At 42.4% G+C, this 21,204-nt stretch overlaps 1 protein-coding gene across 1 annotated transcript in view; it reads left to right on the plus strand.

Moving 5' to 3' along the window:
• Window positions 1-10,034: 10,034 nt before the first annotated feature.
• Window positions 10,035-21,204, plus strand: part of FAM171A1 (family with sequence similarity 171 member A1) — a 145,129-nt gene continuing 133,959 nt past the window's right edge. The window contains exon 1 of the mRNA XM_077169329.1: window positions 10,035-10,155. Coding sequence (XP_077025444.1) covers window positions 10,059-10,155 — 97 coding nt within the window. The 5' untranslated portion in view covers window positions 10,035-10,058. The remainder of the gene's footprint in view (window positions 10,156-21,204) is intronic.

Here is a 21,204-nt window from a genome sequence, read left to right on the forward strand (position 1 = left end):
CTTATACAAACTGGAAGGAAATAATTCTTCAAGGTACAACATGATTTTTCACTCCAGTCAATAGTTATTGGGCAACCACTTTGTACTAAATATTTTTTTTTAGGTCGAGTATGACAGTGAACTGGACAAAAGCCCAACTCTCATGGAACATATATTTTATTATTTATGAATAATAATCATTATTAATGAATAATTAAGATAATCCTGGGTAGTAACAGGTGTTTATGAAGGCAATAAAATAATAACAAATAATTTGGAGGAGGAAAATGAGGGTGACTTTAGATAAGGTGGACAAACAGACCTTTGAGGAGTTGATTAAGCTAAAGGTCTGAAGAACCATCAGAGTTATTCCTGCACTGTGGCCCTACTCTGAGGGTCCCCACCAACTCCATCTTCAGTGCATCCTGGCAGATACAGAAAGTGCAAGGGGCAATGCTGAACTCTTGCACAGAGTGGTGCCTCATCATTGGTCTTTACAGGTGACCTCAGGCTGCCCATCATTCTTCTATAGGTTCAATGTTCCCATCAGTGATGTGGAAGGGACCAACCTGTTCATTCAAGCTCCTTTGAGTTCTAACATGGCAGGGGAACATGACTACCTGTAGTAGTTAGGTTCAGGTGTCAACTTGGCCAGGTGATGATGCCCAATTGTTTGGTTGCTGTGGATTTAAATCATCAGCATGTGAAACTCATCTATGGCTGATTACATCTGTGGTTGGCTAAGGGAAGTGTCTTCCACAATGAGTGACATTTAATTTAATTAGCTCGAGGCTTAAAAGAGATTGGTCAGAAAAGAGCCCAGCAGAGTTCAGCACAACTTAGCTCAGAGTTCAGATATCACTCAGAGCTCAGAGCTCGCTCAGACCCAGACGTTTGAGATGCAGAAAGGAATCACCCCAGGGAAAGTCATTTGAACCCTTAAGCTGGAGAGAAGGTCAAAAAATGTCACCATGTGCCCTCCCTTGTGACAGAGAAACACAGATGAATGCGAGCTAACTTTTCTTTGAAGAACTGTAAGTTTATAACTAAATAAATCCCCTATATAAAAGCCAGTCCATTCCTGACGTATTGAATTCTAACAGCATTAGTAAACTAAAGCACTACCTTGCATTTCACATTTAGACATAAAAAAGATACTGGAACAATCATAAAGGGACAGCTGGGAGTATTTATCTATCTATATTTTAAATGCGTCATGCCGTTGCCTTATCACCTTCATGGTTTCTGATGAGAAATCAGTACTTACTCTTATTGAGAATCCCTTCTATGTGCTGGATTGGTTTTCTCTTACTGCTTTCAGAATTCTCTTTTTATCTTTGACATTTGACGTTCTGATTAGTATGTGTCTTGAATAACTCTATTAGGATTTATTCAGTTTGTAGGATATTCTGCTGTGTATCTTGGATATGTATATTCAAATCTCTCATTAAGAGGGAAATTTTTGCCATTATTTCTTTGAATATTAGTTATGCCCGATGTTCCAATTTGAAACTGTTGCCACATTCTTTAATTCTCATTCAATATTACTGAATGGGATCTTTTTGATTAAGTTCCTTCCATGGAGATATGACCCATCCAATTGTGGGGACTTTTTGATTAGGTGATATCCATGGAGATGTGTCTCCTCCCCCTATACAAGGTAGGGTTGCTTACTAGAGTCCTTTAAGAGGAACCCTTTTGGAAGAGCAGAGCCAACACAAGACCCAGAAGTTTGCAGATGCAGAAAGAAAATGCCCCTGGGGAAGCTATTTGAAGAAACTGGGAGAGAGAGCTAGCAGGCATCACCATGTGCCTTCCAGCTGATAGGTGTTTCAGACCCACCAGCCTTTCTTGAGTCAAGGTTATCTTCCTCTGGATGCCTTGGTTAATGGACATTTTTTCTGGCCTTAGAACTATAAACTTGTAACATAATAAACTCCTTTTTTAAGAGCCATTCCATTTCTGGTATACTGCATTCTGGCGGCTTCAGAAAACTAAAACACCTCCTTTCCTTTATCTTTTCTTTCTAAAACACCCATGACAAATATGTTTGTGCACTTCATGCTGTTATTCATTTCTCTGAGATCTTTTCTCCCATTATTTTCTTTCTCTGTTCTTCTGTCTATATGATTTTGGATGCACTGCTTTCTAATTTGCTGATCTCTTCTTCTGCTTGTTAAATCTCCTGTTGTATGCCTCTAGTGTATTTTAAATCTCTTTTATTGTGCCTTTCATTCCCATAAGTTCTGTTATTTTTCTTTACATGCTTTTAAATTTTTTTTATACTCCCCCAGTGTCTTCTTATTATATTTTATCTCTTTAACCATATTTTCCATCATATTCTTGAATTGATTTATGAAATTTGTTTGAACATCTTTGATTAGTTGTTCCAAATTCTATGTGTGCTCTGAAGTTTTAATTTGTTCCTTTTACTGGGCCATATCTTCCTGTTTCTTAGTATGGTCTGTAATTATTTGCTGATAGCTAGACATCTGATTGTATTAATGTATTTACTCTGATGGTCAATTTCTCTCTCTTGCCTAGGGTTTTATTGCTGATTGGTTTTGTGTGAAGGCTCTTTTTTGACACTTGATTCAATTTATTCTGGGCCTTTAGAATTTCCCATGTTTAACTGATCAAATAGGGCCAGGGATCCATGAAAGGGGTACAGACCAGGACCAAATGGCTTGGAGAGAGGTTCAGAAAAGATGCCCAAAAGCATTTTTTGTTTGTTTGTTTTTTGACTCCCATAAACTGTGATTTCCTTAGCTGCTAAGCAGATTTTGGTCTACTGCAAACCTTTCCCCCACACCTTAGTGAGGAGTGTATTTTCTCAACCTCTGCCAAGGGTGGGAAATAATGGCCATAGGGGTCCCTGTTTTGGGTGGGCTAGAGCAGCAATTTGGAGCCCAAACTCAGCAGTCCGAACTCACTGCATCAGAACCCATGCTCAGTACTTGACCATGTTTCCCTCCTGTTCCCAGGGAGGAAGACCTTCATGCCTCTCACCAATTGTACCAAGCTGCTTGCCTAAAGGGTAGGGGATGAGTGCTGGTCACTGCTGCAGGAGTGGTTATTTCACAGTCTTTGCTGTAGCTTCTCATTCTCCCTGTCCCACTCTCTCCTGGATGCTGCATGGGGCTCCCCTGGTTTCTGGAGCCCAGAGCCATTGATTCCAACAGTTTCTGCCTTTATACTGGCTGCTTTTGTAGGAGGAGTGTGTCCCTATATCTTCCTATTCCATCATTTTCTCTGGAAGCTATCTAGAATATTATTTAAAATGACATTCCCAGTCTTTCTTGGAGTTAGGCTACTGGATATGAGTTAAATTCTGTCAGGTAGGCAACCTTGGTAAAAACTTGGAAGGTGAAACTGAGAGAGGGCGGCCTCCCCGCTTCTGGCAAGGACTGGCCTGGATCTGCTGTCTGCAGCAGATTTCCAGTCTTAATGCTGACATGGAGGTGGAGAGAAGCAAGGCTTCCCAATCTCCTGGCAGCGAGAGGGTGGGTTCCATAATTCATTGTTTACAGTGGGGGTGGGTTCCATAATTCATTGTTTACAGTGGTAGCCTTCATTCCCACTCTGCTGACTGAGGCAGAGGTGGCAGCTCCTCATAGGCTGTGCTGTCCTGGGAGCGTCCTTGGATTTCCAGCCTTGGGATTTTCTAAGCACCGAATCCCCTGCAGAAAATCCCTTTGTGCTTAAAATTTTAGAAAGGTTTCTGTTTCTATAACTGACCCCTGCTGATGGAGGCTCTAAACTCCATGACGAAAAAGGAATATTGTCTCAGGCCTCGGCTATTAAAGTCTTTTATTTATTATTCACATCTTTTCCCCAAATTCAGTAGAAACACCCATTGCTCCCAAGAATTGCAGCTCTCTAGACTAAGAATTTCTCTCCTGCCCATACCACTACTCTCCAGAATAAATTTCCCTTTAGTGAAGGTACAGATTGTTTGGAACTATTTGCCGTACTTTCAGACACATTACTGGGTAAAGGGATTAATAATCAGAATTTATAAATATATGTGTGAGCCCTGAAATCCATTTGCAAAACTAAAAACTCTTACATCTGTGCAGAAACCCAAACTTTTCAAGTATTATGAAGGAATGACTTTTTGCCCTCCTGTCCCTTTTCAAGCAAACCATCCATATTCATGCAGTACTTCCCAAATAAGAAAGAAGGGATTTTCTTTCTTAGGAGACCAAGTTTTATTTGTACTTTTCCTTCCTTCCTTCCTTCCTTCCTTCCTTCCTTCCTTCCTTCCTTCCTTCCTTCCTTCCTTCCTTCCTTCCTTCCTCCCTTCCTCCCTTCCTCCCTTCCTCCCTCCCTCCCTCCCTCCCTCCCTCCCTCCCTCCCTCCCTCTCTCTTTTTCAGTTCACCATCTGAGGATTTTAGAAGAATATATGATAGTGTTACCCGAGAGGAATACTTTGGTGAAGGAGTGGCGAAAAGAATTTCGTTGGTCTTGCAGGTAGCTTTCAGAAATCAGCTTTATTAAGCAAGGACAGGTATCACAGGCACAGCACCCTTTCAGGTGGGCTCAGCCCAAGCAGGCTGGCCCCTTCCTCCCAGAGTTACACCTTTTTCTACTGCAGTGGTTGGGCACAGTATGCATCCTTAGGCTGAGCTGGCTTTATGTACTGCACATGCATATGCTGAGCGGGCCTTATGTCTCTATACTGTGCATGCTCCCCTTTGCTCCCCCTTGCAATAATTGACTTAGTCATCTTGTCCCTTGACGAACTGTGCGGCTCAGTGGTTTGGCTCAGAACGTTCTATCTCCAGTCTCAGCACGAACCTCACAGCTCCCACACCTCGACATCCTCCTCCATCCCTCCCCTACCTATTTTCTACTTAACAACAGGGGACAGGACTAGCACAGTCTACCACCTTTCCTTGGGACCCACAAATACATCCTGTTCTCTGGGCCAGATGTGTGGATCTGGAGAGATAAAACCCAATCCCCTAGTAGATAAGGGGTCTGACCACATTCCTTTTTCTATTGTCCTGAGCCCATATAAATATTCACTAGAGACCGTCTGATTAAAGTGAGCATGTTTTACGACATCTGGCTCACAGCTCAGTAATATATAGTGAGATAGATTGTCCCTGGCAAAGAGAGTATGGGTTCTCCACTACAGCAGCACATGAGCACAAAAGCGGGGTGCTGTGCATAGAAAGTCTCCCTGCATTGCCAAGGATTGAGATCCACTGGTCATCGGAAACTGGCACATGCTAGTGAAGCTGACCTTGCTCTGTCTCTTCTCCATAATGTTCTATCCAATGCTGCGTGAGTTGTGCTTCTGTTGGCGACCCCAGCATGGGCCAACTATGGGTGGTTCCCCTAGGCTGAGATCTTCTGACGCTCTTGCCACCCTCCACATGGCGAGATGCCACCCTGGAAGTGCTGATAGATGTCTCTATGACCAACAGAATTAAACTATAAAACACTTATTAAAATTTTCATGGAGCTTTAAAATATATCTGAATGAATTTCTTTGCATACCCTAAGGCTTTGTATTCTTCACAAGACAGTAATAGAGCATTCAAAGGCACTTCTGGTTAAGATTATGCAGAGAATTTCAGAGATGTACCAGCAATATGGCACATCCACCACTTTGTTTTACACAGAAAAATGACCTCTTCTGGCCATCTGTATTCAAAGCAAACACATCCCAGTCTTATTTGCCTAGAAAAATCACCTACTCACACCCATTCCCATGTTTCTGGGGACTGTAATGAAAGAGACAGAGGACACCCTTACTTTAGTAATTAAATAGGACTTAGGCATTAAAAAAAATGTTCTGGCAGCAGGTAGCTTTGGGTTAAGAGCATCAAAATTAAAGAGAGGAAGTGAAGAGAATGGAAAAAAATAATAAACAAAGTAGCACTCAAAGGCAGAAACTGTAAATTGATGGGCAATTAGGGAAAATTAGGGCCTCTAGCACAGTGACATTCCTTCCACCCCTCCCACCCCCCCTTTCCATTGTTTTTCAACCACAAAGCACAAGTTTAGTGCAAGTTAATCACTTTCTCCATTACCTTCCTCACTTTTTCATAAGTCCATAAGTTTACCATGAAAAATAAAAAAAACTTTCAGTTCTCTGCCTTGCTTAAACATCCCTTCTAAGATTCCTAAGGCAGACTTGGTAGTTACAGGGAAACAAGTCTTCCAGGGAGGGTGTGGAAGTCACAGGTGAAAAAGACTTCTCAGGAGGGTATGGAAGTCATAGATGGACATGGCTTCCAAATTTACCTTCTTCCAGCCTTCCTTGTCTCTGTGATGGTAACCGGATTGGGTTGAGCTAGAAATTTCCCCTTGCTCCAATGGAACAAACTCACCAAAAAAAAAAAAAAAAAATTGCCAAGAAATCCAATTCTCAGATATAACTCTAGCTTCTGAATATTCTTTCCAATAGCTGTGAGTCCCAACAAATCATGCAAGGCTTCTGAAATCACACTACCAGAGATTCACACAGGTAGTTTGCTAATGTACATTTGCAAATGTCACCTGAAAGTGAATCAGACATTCATTCACTGAATTTTTTTCCTTAAGAAGATGCCTCTGTTATCTGAGAACCTGAATGAGAGAAGGGAAGTTGTAGAAAAGAATGATGTCTAACAAAGAGTGCTCTTGTTGGGAGATCACAAAATCACAGAAACTGACATATGTGTCCCGAAACAGAAATAGAGAAGGTAGGAAGATTAGTTAATTTAAACATATTGATCCTTTTACAGCAACTTCCTTATCTCTTTTTCTTTTCCAACTAGATGGCAAACTTTTCCTGGGGAAAAAAAAAGCTAAGCCCTAGCAGTTTCCACCTTTGGCTACATTTTATCTAAGTTTAATAAAAGCCCATACAGCAGAAGTAGAAATGCCTACTGCACACTTTCCATCTGTACAATCCTCATAACAATTCTGTGGTTTCCTGGAAGCTGCTCACTTGGGCCTGGTGGAGGGTTGAAGGTGAAATGGGAGAGAGGTCAGGGAACTGGGGTCCGAAGGAGAAAGGTGTAAAAGGAAGGACTGAACTTCCAGTCGTAAATTCAGACAATTAAAATTCCACTGTAAGAACACCATCCTCAGGAAAGATTTCAATGGAATAAAGTAATCTTAGGCTAAGCAACCTTGACACAGAGCCTCTGAAATTAAGTTCCCTGGAAAATTCAGACAGGAAAAGTTCAGTATATGGCATCACTTCTTTTTGCAGGGGGTCCTCTAAAACCATGATCAAACACTGTACCGTTAAGCAACTTCTAAGCGGTTTAAAATGAGTTCAGCATAATTCATCTTTAGTCAAACAAAGTGAAGTTCCATGAGAGCAACAGGAAGCCTTCCACAAGGAAAGAACACTTCTGACTTTCATTGTTCTGAAAACACTGCGCCTCAGGCACAGAGTTGGTTTTTTTTTCCCCGTAGGCACTAAGTGGGCAACCGGATACAGGAACAGGAGAAAAGGCAAACCATTCTTTTATTCCAGCGTAGGATAAATGTGATGATTTAATTCTTGCATAATTCTGGGTACACATATGCAAATGTATTATTTATGTGATTTAACAGAAATTGTGCTGGCTTAGCCTTTCTCCAGGAACTGGAAAATATCCATGTATTGAGGGAATGCACATTCAAATAAAACACAGACAGAATTTCGGATTTCATCTCTAGAGTCCCAGCCCTCTTCTTGACTTTGGGCCTGACTTGCAAAGCATACAGTGAACTTTCTGTTTTATAGTATGCATCTGCATCATGAGAGAGGGTTGGAGGTACTGACACCAGTTATCAAAGCCTTAGTACTCAATGAAAAGACATAAACATCTTTGAATGTGCCATGGAGTCCTCAGAAGTTTTGCTACACAAACACAGAATAATGTTGACAACTATCATAGCTGAGCATCTACAGTGATGATTGTGCCCAAACTTGATTTGACTAATCCTGTGTTTATTAAGGCTTCTCCCTCCCTTAAAAGTTCAAAATGTTTACATTAGCATCACAAACACCAATGATTTAAGTGAACACTAAGGCGTAGAAAAATAGCATAGGACAGGGTTGGGGTTTTTCCTTGTTTTTTTAAGCTTTTTATTTTGAAATAATTATAGACTCACAAGAAGTTACAAAAATAGCACAGAAAGGTGCAATATATCCTTCCTCAAGTCTCCTCCAACTACCCCTGGCATCCTCCAATTGCAACATATAAATAACTATAGCGCATTATCAGAACCAAGATATCACATTGGCTTCATACTATTAAATAGACTCAGACCTCACTGGGGTTAGATCAGATTTTTAAAACAATTTGGACACAACTAGAGGTAACTTGAGTCATTTGCAAGAAATTTATTCTTGGAGGTAACATGGCATAGGGAATTTGAACTTGCTGTCATCAGATCTGGATATGTTAGGCACATTATTTAATTTCACTGAGCCTCAGTTTGTTAATCTGTAAACAGGAATAATAACTCCAACTAGAAACATTGTTATGAGGAAATATCTTGAGCCCAATGAGTGGCATATGTTAAGGACCCCCAAATTATTAGTCCCTTCTTCTCTCATGAGACTAGACCTTTTGTCTCACAGGGTTTTGTGGGAGGCAAGCAACCTGGTACTTGGTTATTTTTTGTTCCAGATAGTCCTGTTCCTTTTAACCAACATTCTTGACAATTTCCAAAGGATTTGAGGATAGAGATTTCAAGTCCAGGATGGGTTTAATGCCATTTCTTTCTCTTAAAAGCAGACTCCTATCTCCAAAAAAGTGACTTACAAACTGCAGGATCACCCTGCTGAGTGAAATCAAGCTCCAGAAGGCAATCGAACTGGCCTGGACTCTACGCTTCTGTGGGCCAGAGCCCAAGTTGAAGGTGAGTGCTGAGCGGGACAGGCATCTCATTGGCTTTCTTCTCCTGCTCTGAGGCAGACTCTAGAAGGACCCCAAGGCTGTGATGCTAGAGTCAGATGGAAGAAGGAATCAAGGATTCTTTATTGTGAGATGTCGTTCTGCCTTTCTGACTCCCCGCTGCCCTGCCTGTGCAGATGCACAATTTGCCCTAATGGTAGTGCTCGTCCTGAGGGTGACTACAAAGCCCACCTGGGCTTCTCCACCTCCCAGTCCCTATGTACTCACATGATCTGTCTAGTGTAAGACAACTGAGCAAGTGCCAACATTCATCCTCTTCTTGGTGCAGTGATTCTTGCTCAGGGATTCCGTTCTTGCTGAGCTTTAATGTACCAAATCTTTAACGCGCCAGGTCTATCCTAGGTAGCACCAGTGCACTGTGGCATGGATAGCTGCAGGATCGCGCACTGCTGGGGAAATCGAGGAAGGTCACAGCTCTCGAACACCAAGGCCTTTGAGGACTTCAGGTAGTCAAGTACGAAAGACTCCGTCCTGAAAGGCAGGTTCTTTTCAGGGGAGGGGCCTGGAACCATCTGGGTATCTAAGGCGGGCAATCTTAGAATTTCTGCTCTCAGAAATGACACATCCGGAGCGGGTCTGAAGCCTGAGCTTGCGGTGGAAATGGAAGGATAACCCTGTGAGCCCGGGTGGGGAATCTGGGCGGCGCCCACCCCTCCCCCTGCCTCGAGGTTCCCACCCGCCCCCCATGCACACATCCCCGCGTCCCCCGCGCAGCCCCATCCTGCCCCCTGCACATCCCCACGCGTCCCCTGTACATCTCCCGCTTCCCCTCCTCCGCGCATCCCACCTTCCCCGTTGCGCACACACGCACGGCCCCTTCCGCAAATCCCCCGCACTTCTCACCCTTTCCACCACCCCTCTGCCACCTCCCGGCGTATCCGCGTCCCCCGCTGCGAACATCCCCGCGGCCAGCAGGCGGCACCACGATCCGGGTTTCGGCGACGCGGCTAGGGCAGGGGCTAGGACGCTAAGGGGTTAAGTCCTTGGACAGGCGGCCGCGGCTCCTCGGGGAAGCCCGCCGGGGAGCGCCAGGCGGGGTGGGCGGAGGCGGTGGCGGGGGAGGGCGCGGGGGGCGGTGCCCCGTGCTCGCAGTGCCCGTCGTCCGCGGTGGCGGCGGCGGCGGCTGCGGCGGCCGAGCCCGCCCGGGTCCCTGCGGCGCGGAGATGAGCGGGGCCGCTGTGCTCCTGCTCTGTCTGCTGGGCTGCACCGTCTGCAACGCGGCGGCCAAAACGCCGCGGGAGCCCCGCGCAGGAGCGCAAGGTGGGCGGGGGCCGGGGGGGGGCAGCCGGGGGGAGCCAGGCCCGGGGCTTTTGTGTGGCGGGGAGCCGGCGCGGAGGCGGTGGCGGGGCGGCCTGGCGGAGGGTCTCGGCCGGTGATGGGCCCTGCCTGCAGCCCGGGGCAGGCTCCGAAGCGGGCGGCGCTACCCGGGGGCCGAGGGCCGGGGCAGATGCTCCTGGGGCTGGGCCAGGGGCACCAGCCCTGTGCCGCCTCGGAGGTCTGGCTGGGAGCCTCCGAAGGGCCTTTGCTTTACCCGGTGACATGGACACGCGCGCGGCCCGTGGCCTCCCGCGCCCGGCGACAGGGGCGCCCGGCGTTGCTCCCGCCTGCGCCCCTGCGGCTCGGAGAAGTGCGAACCCCCGGGCTGCAACTGGCTCTTTGTTGCGGCAGCTGGGGGGAGGCGAGGGGCTGCCGCCGGGGGTGTCCTGCGCCCCGGGACCGCCGGGCCAGGCGCCGGCCTGCTGCAGTTTGGGAAAGTTTCGGGGTCTTCTTTCCCCCTCCCTCTCCGACGTCTTTTCCAGACTGAAGGATTTGCCCGGCGGCCCAGGAATTATCCCCGGAAGGGGAGAAAAAAAAATGGAATGGGAGGCCCTAGTCACTTAAAAAGAATCATTTCCAAGGCTATAGGTTGCCAGCGCTTGCCTTTTGTCTAATCCTCGGCCTCTGCAAATCTGCTTTCCAGCCCTGGTAGTAACGTGGTCGCCTCTGAGAATGGTCACGAGCCTGTCTTTTGTTTTTATAGTCAGGATTTATTTTGGGGGGAACCCTGAGGCTTTCTTTGCACGCTTTTGGGGGGACAAAATCGAGCGCTCTCTGGTGCCTGCCTTTCTAAAGGAAGACTCTGTCCACCACCCCACCGCTGGGGGGCTCGCGGGGCTCTCTAGTGGGCTGCCCAAGGGAAGTTTGCCTGTCCATCCCCAAAACTGTTTACCCGTGGCCTGTGCCCTCAAAAAGGTCTGAGTCCTATAACGTCTGTCCTGCAGACCGAATGGTCAGGAGCGCTCCATCCCAGTGCCTGGCTTGGACGTTGCCTTACTTCCCTCCTGTTCTTCTGCTAACCCTATTCCCTTCTAACAAATACTCAGAGCTGGGTCCTGGGTGCAGAGAAGCCTACGCTTTGACTTCTGGTGTGGTGACAGAGAGGGGCGGCTTTGCTGATAATCTGTTTGGTTTTACTTTGTTACCTACCCTTTGAATTAAAGATTTTCAAATCCATCACTTGCCAGTCGCTGGTATCTCTTTAAGGCATTTGATTATTCTATAGCTATGATATAATATATGACCATTGTGAATTGTGTATAAATATAGTAGAAGGGGGGATAATGGCAATGTACAAGAAGACACGTATGTCTCTGCATGTGGGAAATGAATGTTTGGGCCTTAGATAAACTATTGAATTACAGCCTTTTCATCAATACTCTACTGCTCTGTGATTTCAGCTCTTTTAGTGAATATATTTGTGCTCAAACCCAGCCATTAATTCCAAAAAACAGGTTACATTTTTTGTTTTGCACTTGAAACCGCAATCTATAGAAATACTAAATTCATGCACTTATAAAATAGGGGAGAAATGGCTTCAATTAAAAAAAATGAGTCTTGAAAAACCTATGAGGTTGAAGTCTAAGACTATATTTTACAGGACAAACTAAACTCTTAGAAATGGAATGGTCTGTGAAGTGGGGGGAGAAATGGGCCACCCTTGCAGATATTTGTTCCATGGCTAGGAGCATCTTAGTTGTGATGTAGTTTGAGTTGAAGATGGAATATCCTGGAATGTATACCCCCTAGATTCCTTGATTATTTAGGGAAAGGATAGCTCATAAAGAGCTAAACCCAGGGGCTTAATCAGAAGTCTGGTTCTTACTACCTGGCACTTGATAGGGGATGGAAAATTTCCCTTATGACATTTGAAGGTCATCTTCAACCCACTAAGTCCTTCAGACCATGTTGACACCTATCACTTTCTATCTTAGAGCTATTGGATTCAATACGTCTTCTCTGCTCTTCTTGGATTGTGTGTAGAATGAAGACAAATGCTAGGCTGATTGAACTTTCTGTTCTCCACAACCGTTTGTGTGGTTTGCACATCATTGGTGCTCAGGTAGTGTTAAACGGGTGAAGAGTTGAAGATACATATGTGATGGCGCAAACAGCAGTCCTCTTCATTGGCATGTGTTGTAAGAAGAAAGATTTGATATTTACCTTCTCGGAAACTTAATTTGTAAATTTTGCTTTTGGTGTAGTAAGTGTAACTGAGTTGTGCTTTGAACATCCATTGTACACACACAGACATTGTGCATCAACGGGTTTGGATATTACTCTGTAAAAACTACTTAGGGACCTTGAACATATGGAAATCATAGACCATTCAACTAGATTTCTGGAACTAAATGACACCTTTATTAAATGAATTTTTACTACATCATCTGAAGAGACTAACATCCTAAAGTTTCCTGGCATTTCTTTATTGTTCATGTATTCAAGATAAAATATAATGCTTGGCTTCAGATTCTTCTTACTATAGCTGCTTTGAATTGCAGAGTGATTTCAGATGCAACAGTTAGTTGTCACAGTGAGGCTTTGCTTTGAAAATCATGAATCTAAACTAGATATAGTGCATATTTTTCTTGAGTGATTCATCTAATCATGTTCCATATTTTAGAAGTTATTCTGAAATATTTATATTATTTCACTTTTTTTCTGGGAATTTTGCAGAAGCTTTTACTCAAAAGTATTGACTAATTTTGGCTTTCAACCAGTCTTTGGAGGTCTGTCATCTTCACATTTGCAATACTGTGCATTGGGGCTAGCGTGATAGAAGGGGTCTCTTTGGACATCAGTGGGCTGTGCAGAGGTATTATAGAGGGGTGTACATTTGAAGCCAAGAACATTAGGGGCAGAAAGAAAGAGGTCAGAGCTAGGTTAAGGAATCTATGTTCACTTGGATATTGTATGATCTTTATTTCACTGTTCATTATCTAATAGTAAAGTATTTTGCAATCATATGCTAACATTTTGTTCATCACGGATAAACAACACTCTATCATAATATTGGCAGTGACTGATTGGCTTTCTGTCTTTTCTACCAGAGCCTGTTGTCTAATTTCAGTTACTGGAACTCTGTGATCAGTTGAAAGATCAATCAGGAGGTCCTCCAACAAGTATAATTTCTGCTCACATTGCATTGAGAGTATGACATCTAAGTAAAACTCATGGTCCGGCAACCTGGGACATGGCAGGATGTGGACTTGCAGAGGCTATGAGGCTTCCTTGCTAGTCAGGTGTGAGAACTCTATGCAGAAGCAGCAGCAATATAGGGAATTCTGACAGTCTTTGAGATGACTCAATTTATTTTGAACCAATGACTGGTTTCTCTGTAGATGTAACTATATGTATTTGTTATTGTTAGCAAAATACTATGTTTACTATTTTTAGAAAATATTAGTTACTAAAAAAAACATGGAATAAGTTGGACTAACATATATGTATACTATTAAATATTGAAGGGAGATTTAGATAAGAATTATTTCAGAGACCTGAATAGATGAGTTCGTCCTATGATCACAGCTATCTTGTGCATTTCAAGATAGAATGTGAAACATTTTTAAATGAAAATTATCGTACATATTAGTGGTGCTATTATAGTTTGATCAACTTATGGAAAAAATTATAAATGTCAATGTCACTAGATTTCACCAATACAAACTAAATTAATTAGTTCATCAAACATGGAACCAAATGTATTTTTAAGGTATTTTAAAAATTAAGCTTCAACACTTCGAATAGACCAATTGGTTGTACAAAATAATATTTTAGGAAATTCTACATTTGATCCAGTAGCATGCCCTGCATCAAGAAAACCATTTTTTAAATAAAATCGAATTTTAAATTAGCAAAACTTGAGAAAATTGATCACTTTAGGAAGGGCTGCAGTACTAAGTTGCCTTAAAATACGCAGTTCATTCAGCATATTTAAGATGATTCTACCTACCTCTATTCAAACCTGTTTCATTTGCTGGCTCCTCTTCCTTCTGATTCAAGTTTAGTGTGCAAACATTTGTTCTTTTTTCTCTTTTTTACCTCTTATAGAACTTTTTAATCCTTGCAGATTCCAGTAATTAACCCTTTCCATAGGAGTGGCTCCAGCTTTTCTACCTGCATTTCAATTTCAGTGCACAGGCTGTTCCTCAAACTCACCTTCACACCTGCTTCTCCTGGCCAGGGCACCTGCTTTTTTTTTTTTTTTTTTCTTTTAAATATTTTTATTGAGACCTATCCACACATGTACATTCCAGCCATATTATATAATCAGTGGTTCACTAGAGCATCATAGTTGTGTATTCTTCACCATGATCATTTTTAGAACATTTGCATCACTCCAGATAAAGAAATAAAAAGAAAAACAAAGAACTCACACATCCCATTACCCCTTACCCCTCCCTCTCATTGATACACAGTATTTCAACCTACCCAATTTTTACTCCTTGTCTCCCCCTATTATTTATTTATTTATTATCCTTATTTTTTACTCTTCTGTCCATACCCTGGATAAAAGGAGCATCAAACAAAAGATTTTCAGAGTCACATTGTAAAAGCTATATAGTTATACATTCTTTTTCAAGAATCAGGGCCATTGGAACACAGTTCAACAGTTTCAGGTATTTCCCTCTAGCCACTGCAATACACCATAAACTAAAAAGGGATATCTGTATAATGCATTTGAATAACCTCCAGGATATCCTCCTGACTTGAAATCACTCAGGCACTGAGACTTTATTTTGTCTCATTTCTCTCTTTCCCCTTTTGGTCAAGAAGGCTTTCTCAGTCCCATGATTCTGGGTCCTGGCTCATCCCCAGAAGTCAGGTCCCACAAAGCCTGGGAGATTTATTCCCTTAGGCGTCATGTCCCATGTAGGGGGGAGGGTAGTGAGCTTACCTGCCAGATTGGCTTAGAGAGAGAGGCCACATCTGAGCAACAAAAGAGCTCTCTGGGGGTGTCTCTTAGGGCTTATATTCTCCTTTGCAGGAATAAACTTCATAGGGGTGAGCCCCAAGATTGAGGGTTCAGCCTATTGAATTGGTTGTCCCCACTGCTTGCCAGAATAGCAGGAATTCCCCAGATGGAGAAGTTTAATATTTCCTCCTTCTTGATATTACTAACTAGACTCAGAATCTGGGAATCCCCTTAGATCCTCTCTCTTTCTTGCGATCCAATATTAAGTAATCAAACAGGTGCATTTATCCAGCATCTGGAAGGACCTTGGAGATCATTTACCCTACTTGTTATGGATACCAGGGAACCTGGTCTGGGAGAAATAAAGTGACCTAATGTATGGCTACTTTGTAGCACATAGACTCTATAGTTAGAAGACTATTGCCCCCATCCCCTGATGTCCATGTCCTAATCCCTGAAACCTGCGACTCTGTTAATTTACTTGGCAGAAGAGACTTTACAGATGAGATTAAGTTAAAGATTTTAAGATTGGGAGATTATTTTGGATTATCCAAGTGACCCAATGTGACCACAAGGGTCCCTACAAGAGGGAGGCAGGAACGTCAGAGTCAGAAAAGGAGATGTGATGGCAGAAACAGATCAGAGTCAGAGAAATTTGAAGATGTTTCCCTGCTGGCTTTTGAAGATGGAGGAAGGACATCATGAGCCAAGGAATGCAGGCAGTTTGCAGAAGCTGGAAAAGGCAAGGAAATGGGCTTTCCTTTTAGAACTTCCAGAAGGAACACAGCCCTGCCAACATCTTGACTTTAGTCCAATGAAATTGATTTCAGACTTCTGATTCCAAAATGCTAAGATAATAAATGTGTGTTGTTTTAAGACAGTAAGTTTGTGGTAATTTGTTACAGCAGCCTAGGAAATGAATACCGTAACCCCCAAGAATGAAAATGAGAAGCACCCACATGCTCCAGGTGAGGACCACTTCTCAGAACCAAGCTACTCAAGATACCATTTGGCTACACATATGGAGTTCTTGCATCTGTTTAATGAAATTCTGACAGTCTGGAGCTATGACAGGGATTCTCTAAGCCCTCTGTCACCACCATCAAATAACTGTTTTCCATCCAGAGGAGACCAGTGGGCTGTGGCTTTCCTTTTGTTTGTAAGCAGGATACATCAGGGCCTCTGTGTTCCTCCATAGTTGTGTCCTGCAAAGAGTGTGACCTTGCAGCCTCTTATGCCCTGCAAAAGCCATTCTTAGGAATCTTGCTTGCTTGCTTTTAAGTTTTGCTCTAATTGTGTTGAAACAAATTTAATGGTAACTGAATGACCAAAAAGAAAATTGAAATTGGATGTCACCATGGTTCCCCAGTGCTTTTATATAATGTGAAGATAGGGACTTTCCTGCTCCCCCAACTCAGAATGGCCTCCCAGTTGATTCAAGGGCTCAGCAAACTGCCACGAAATATTTCCACCTCCATTAGGCAAAGGATTCCCACTGGCTCTGGGGCCAAGAGCCATTCAGACCATTGAAGAAGCCTCTATTCTAACATAGGCAGGAGCAGCATGAGAGCATCTGGGTGATGCTGACACTGCACTTCTAGGGAATAAAGAGTCTCATTGGATTCAACAGAGAAGTTCAGTGTAGCCCAGTGAGTGGAAGCATGTGAAATTGGGGCTGGCGCAGAACAGCAGCTGAGGGGGATACTGGTGATTTGATAGACTATTTTAGGGACAAACCTGACGGGCTGGGGACACAGAGGGAGAAGGATAATGAAGTGTCCTGGCAGGGATCTGAACTCAAATGGAGAGAAGCTTGAAACTCCTCAAATTCAGGGCTTTGTCCAAAAGGTAAATAAATTAATGGAGAAAGGAAGGGAATCACCCAGTTATTTTAACACCAGAAAACTTGCTTACTTGAAAGGCATCATGTCTTCATCTCATGTTATAAGCATTCATTCATTTCTTCCAATTTGCACTCAGTGTAAACTTTATCCCTCACCAGGTACTTGCTTGAATACAATGTGTCTCTGTTTTAAGTCTGTTCTTTCAACCCTTTCTCTTTTCCACATTCTCCCTCTTCAAGCACTGTCTGATCCATGTCTTGCCTCTGCAGAAAGACGTGCCTTATTTTCTCGTTGCCCAAACTATGAAGTCTGAATTACTTTCTGGCCCTTAACAGCTGTGTGCACCTCAGCCTATCTCCTTTGATTCCCTAGTTTAGATTGGCTTCCTATCTAATGGATAGGCTTCCTATCTAATAGCCAGGCCATCCCATTCATCAACCTCTGGCTGATGCTGGTGCATCCCAATTCCCTTTAGCCGCCATTGTACTACTTTTTTCTGCTCCTAAAATCCAGCTACTAAATATTGAGTGTCTTCCATGTGAAGACACTATGCTAGATACTTAGACCAAAGGAGATAGTGGTTGGGATAATATATTTTGGTGTTAGCTTGTTGTTTTTTAAAAAAACAAACTTTTAAGTTTGAAACAGTTTCAAACTTACAGGACAGATGCAAAGTTAATTCAAATCCCATACAGAGAATTGGAACACCTCCTCCCCCAGGTACCCAGATCCACCAATTTTAACATTTTGCCACATTTGCTCTATCATTGTACCTGTCCATCTATCAATCCATCTGTCCATCTATCTGTATCTATATATCTATCCTAACCTATTTCCCTATGTGTTTTCTTAGTATTTGAGAGTAGGTTATGTACATCATGCTCCGAGGACACATAATACTTCCGTGTACATTTCCTATGAACATGTGTAGTCCATCTCCAAACCTAGCAATACAGCAATCCAATGCTGTGGATCTCTCTGATTTCCTCTTCTGCTGGGTTCCTCTGATGCCAGCCAGAGCAAGTTCTCTGCTTTTAAGGGCTCCTGTGATTAGGTTGGCTCCCCTGCCTCAGCCGTACGCACACCTAGATAATCTAGGATCCCCTTCCTGCTTTAAGGTCCAGAACCTTAACAATCTCTGAAAAGCCCATTTTGCCACGTATCATAACGTGTTCACAGGTTCCAGGTTTAGATCGTGGGCTTCCTTGGGGGGCCATTCTGCCTACCACAATGTGGGGAGTGGATCATGTCACCTCTAGTGGGCAGGGGGTTCAGGAAGGCAGGTTTCCCTACGGTGGACTGTTGAGGAGGGGAAGGATGGAGACTGCTAAGGGTGTTCTCTAGGGAAACCTTGAGAGTCTTTCCTTCCTAACCTGAGACTTTAAAGCTCTGAAATGGACAGATATATGAGGAAAACATAAGGCAGATAATGCAGTACCAAATGTTGTATTTAAACTGTTTTTTGTATTTTTACTCTAAGAACATAGAAGTGGAGCTTATTTAGATAAGTTAAAGAGTTATGATTTATTCAGTGCATTGAATGGTAAATATTTCTGATATCCCTCTTAAATTTAAAGTTAAATCACTGTAGTGGAGACAGGCACTCTCAGCTTCATTCACCTAGGGCATTCATACATAATAATGATGTTTAGTAAGTTTTATTGGGTGCCTACTCTATGTGGGGCACCATGCTATGTACCTTAAGTACTATCTTATTTCATGTGCACATCAGTCCTGTGGAGTAAATATTCTCATTTTACGAAAGAGGATTGGGAGGCACAAAGAAGTCCTTTCACCCTCTATGGCCAAAAAGAAGGAAGAGGCCAGTTCTACCAGGAGGTTCTCTGACCTCCACTCTCATGCTATACTGCTTTGTGACCTGGAGAATTAAATGATGATTTCAAACAGATTTGACCACCATGGCATTTTACCATTATAAAAAAGGACCTTTTAAAGGACCTAGTAGTTTTCATTAAGAAAGGCAAAAATACTCCTTTGTGTAGTCACTATTTGTCTTCTTTTTAAAAGAACATTTGTAGGTTTATGGAAAAATGCTGCAGGAAGTACAGAGTTCCTATATACTCCCCTTTAACAGTTTTTCCTATTAACATTGTGCATTAGTGTGGTACCTTTGTTACAGCTGGTGAACAATTATAATTATGCTATTAACTTTAGCCCACTGCTTACGTTGGAGTTCACTCTTTGTGTTGTACTGTTCTCTGGGGTTTTTTAGTGGCTTATCTACAACCTTTCATATGTACAATTCAATAATGTTAATTACATTCAAAGAGTTATGTCTCCATCATCACCATCCATTACCAAAACTTTTTCATCATACCAAACAGACTCCATACCAATTAAACATCAACTCCACATTTTCCTCCTCCACCTAGCCCCAGAAGCTTCTATTCTAGTTTCTGACTTTTCTGCTTATTTCATATCAGTGAGATCACACAGAATTTGTCCTTTTGTCTCTGGCTTCTTTCACTCAATATGATGTCTTCCAGATTCATCCATGTTGTAACATGCATTGAACTTCATTCCTTTTTATGGCCATAGTATGTACCACATTTTGTTTATCCATTCATTGACACTTGTGTTGTTTCCATATTTTGGCAATTGTGAATAATGCTGCAATGACTATTGTGTGCAAATATTTGATCAAGTCACTTCTTTCAATTCTTTGGGGTATGTACCTAAAAGTAGGTTTGCCAGGTCATATGGTAGTTCTATACTTAACTTTCTGAGTATATAAACTGTGTTCCACAGTGGCTGCACAATTTTACATTCCTACCAATAATGTACAAGTATTCCTGTTTCCTTACATTCTCTCCAATACTTACTTTCTGTTTTTTTTAAATAGTAGCCACTCTAGTGGGTGTGAAATGGTATCTCATTGAGGTTATGATTTGCATTTCCTTCTTGGGTAATGATGTTGAGCATTCTACCGTGCATTTATTGGCCATTCTTCTTTCAAGAAATGCATATTCAAGTCTTTTGCTTATTTTTAAAATCAGGTGTTTTTTTTAATGTTGAGTTGTATGAGTTCTTATATGTTCTGGTTTTGAAATGCTTTGCTTTCTCCTGTTCTGTAGGTTGTGTTTTTACTTCCTTGATTAAGTCCTTTGATGTACAGAGGTTTTTCATTCTAATGAAGTTCCATTTATCTTTTTTTCTTTTATTGCCTGTGCTTTTGGTGTGAAGACTAAGAAACTACTATCTAACTCCAGGTCCTGAAAATGTTCCCCTATGTTTTCTTCTAGGAGTTTTGTAGTGTCTGCTCTTATGTTTAGGTCTTTGATCCATTATAACTTAATTTTTGTATATGGTATGAATTAGGGTCTGTCTACCTTCATTATTTTGTATGTGGCTGTCTAGTTCTCCCTGCACCATTTGTTGTAGAGACTATTCTTTTCCCATTGAGTAGACTTGGTACCCTTGTCAAGTTGGCCAAAGGTGTGAGAGTTTATTTCTGGACTCTCAATTTGATTCTGTTGGTTTATATGTCTGTCCTTGTGCTAGTACAATGCCGTTTTGATTATTGTAGCTCTGTAATAAATTTAAAAACCAGAAAGTATCAGTCCCCCAACTTTATTCTTCAATATGGCTGTGGTTACTGGGACCCCTTACTCTTTTATATGAATTTGATGATTATCTTTTTCAGTTCTTTGAAGAAATCTGTTGGAATTTTGATTGGAATTGCTCTGAATCTGTATATTGTTTTGATTAGAACTGACATCTTAATACTATTTAGTCTTCTAATCCATTAATATGGAACACAAGCCAGAGATTCTCCCAATCTCCCAATAAAGGGGAAAAAATCCTTCCCTTTATTTCGGTCCTTAATATCTTTCAGCAATGTTTTGTCATTGTCCATGCTTGGTTAAACTTACTTCTAGGTAATTGATTCTTTTGGTTGCTGTTGTAAATGGGATATTTTTCTTGATGTTTTCTTTGGATCATTCATTAATAGTGCATAAAAACACCACTGATTTTTGTGTATTGATCTTGTTCCCTGCCATGTTGCTGAATTTGTTTATTAGCTCTGGTAGCTTCCTTGTGGATTTTTCAGGATTCTTTGTGTATAGGATCATGTCATCTACAAATAGGGAGAGTTTTACTTCTTCCTTTCCAATTTGGATGCTTTTATTTCTTGTTTTTGCCTAATTGCTCTGGCAAGAACTTCCAGTACAGTGTTGACTAACAGTGTTGACAGTTGGTGGTGCCACTAAC

The sequence above is a fragment of the Tamandua tetradactyla genome, chromosome 7 (assembly GCF_023851605.1).
Source record: "Tamandua tetradactyla isolate mTamTet1 chromosome 7, mTamTet1.pri, whole genome shotgun sequence".
In the NCBI taxonomy this organism is placed as follows: domain Eukaryota; kingdom Metazoa; phylum Chordata; class Mammalia; order Pilosa; family Myrmecophagidae; genus Tamandua; species Tamandua tetradactyla.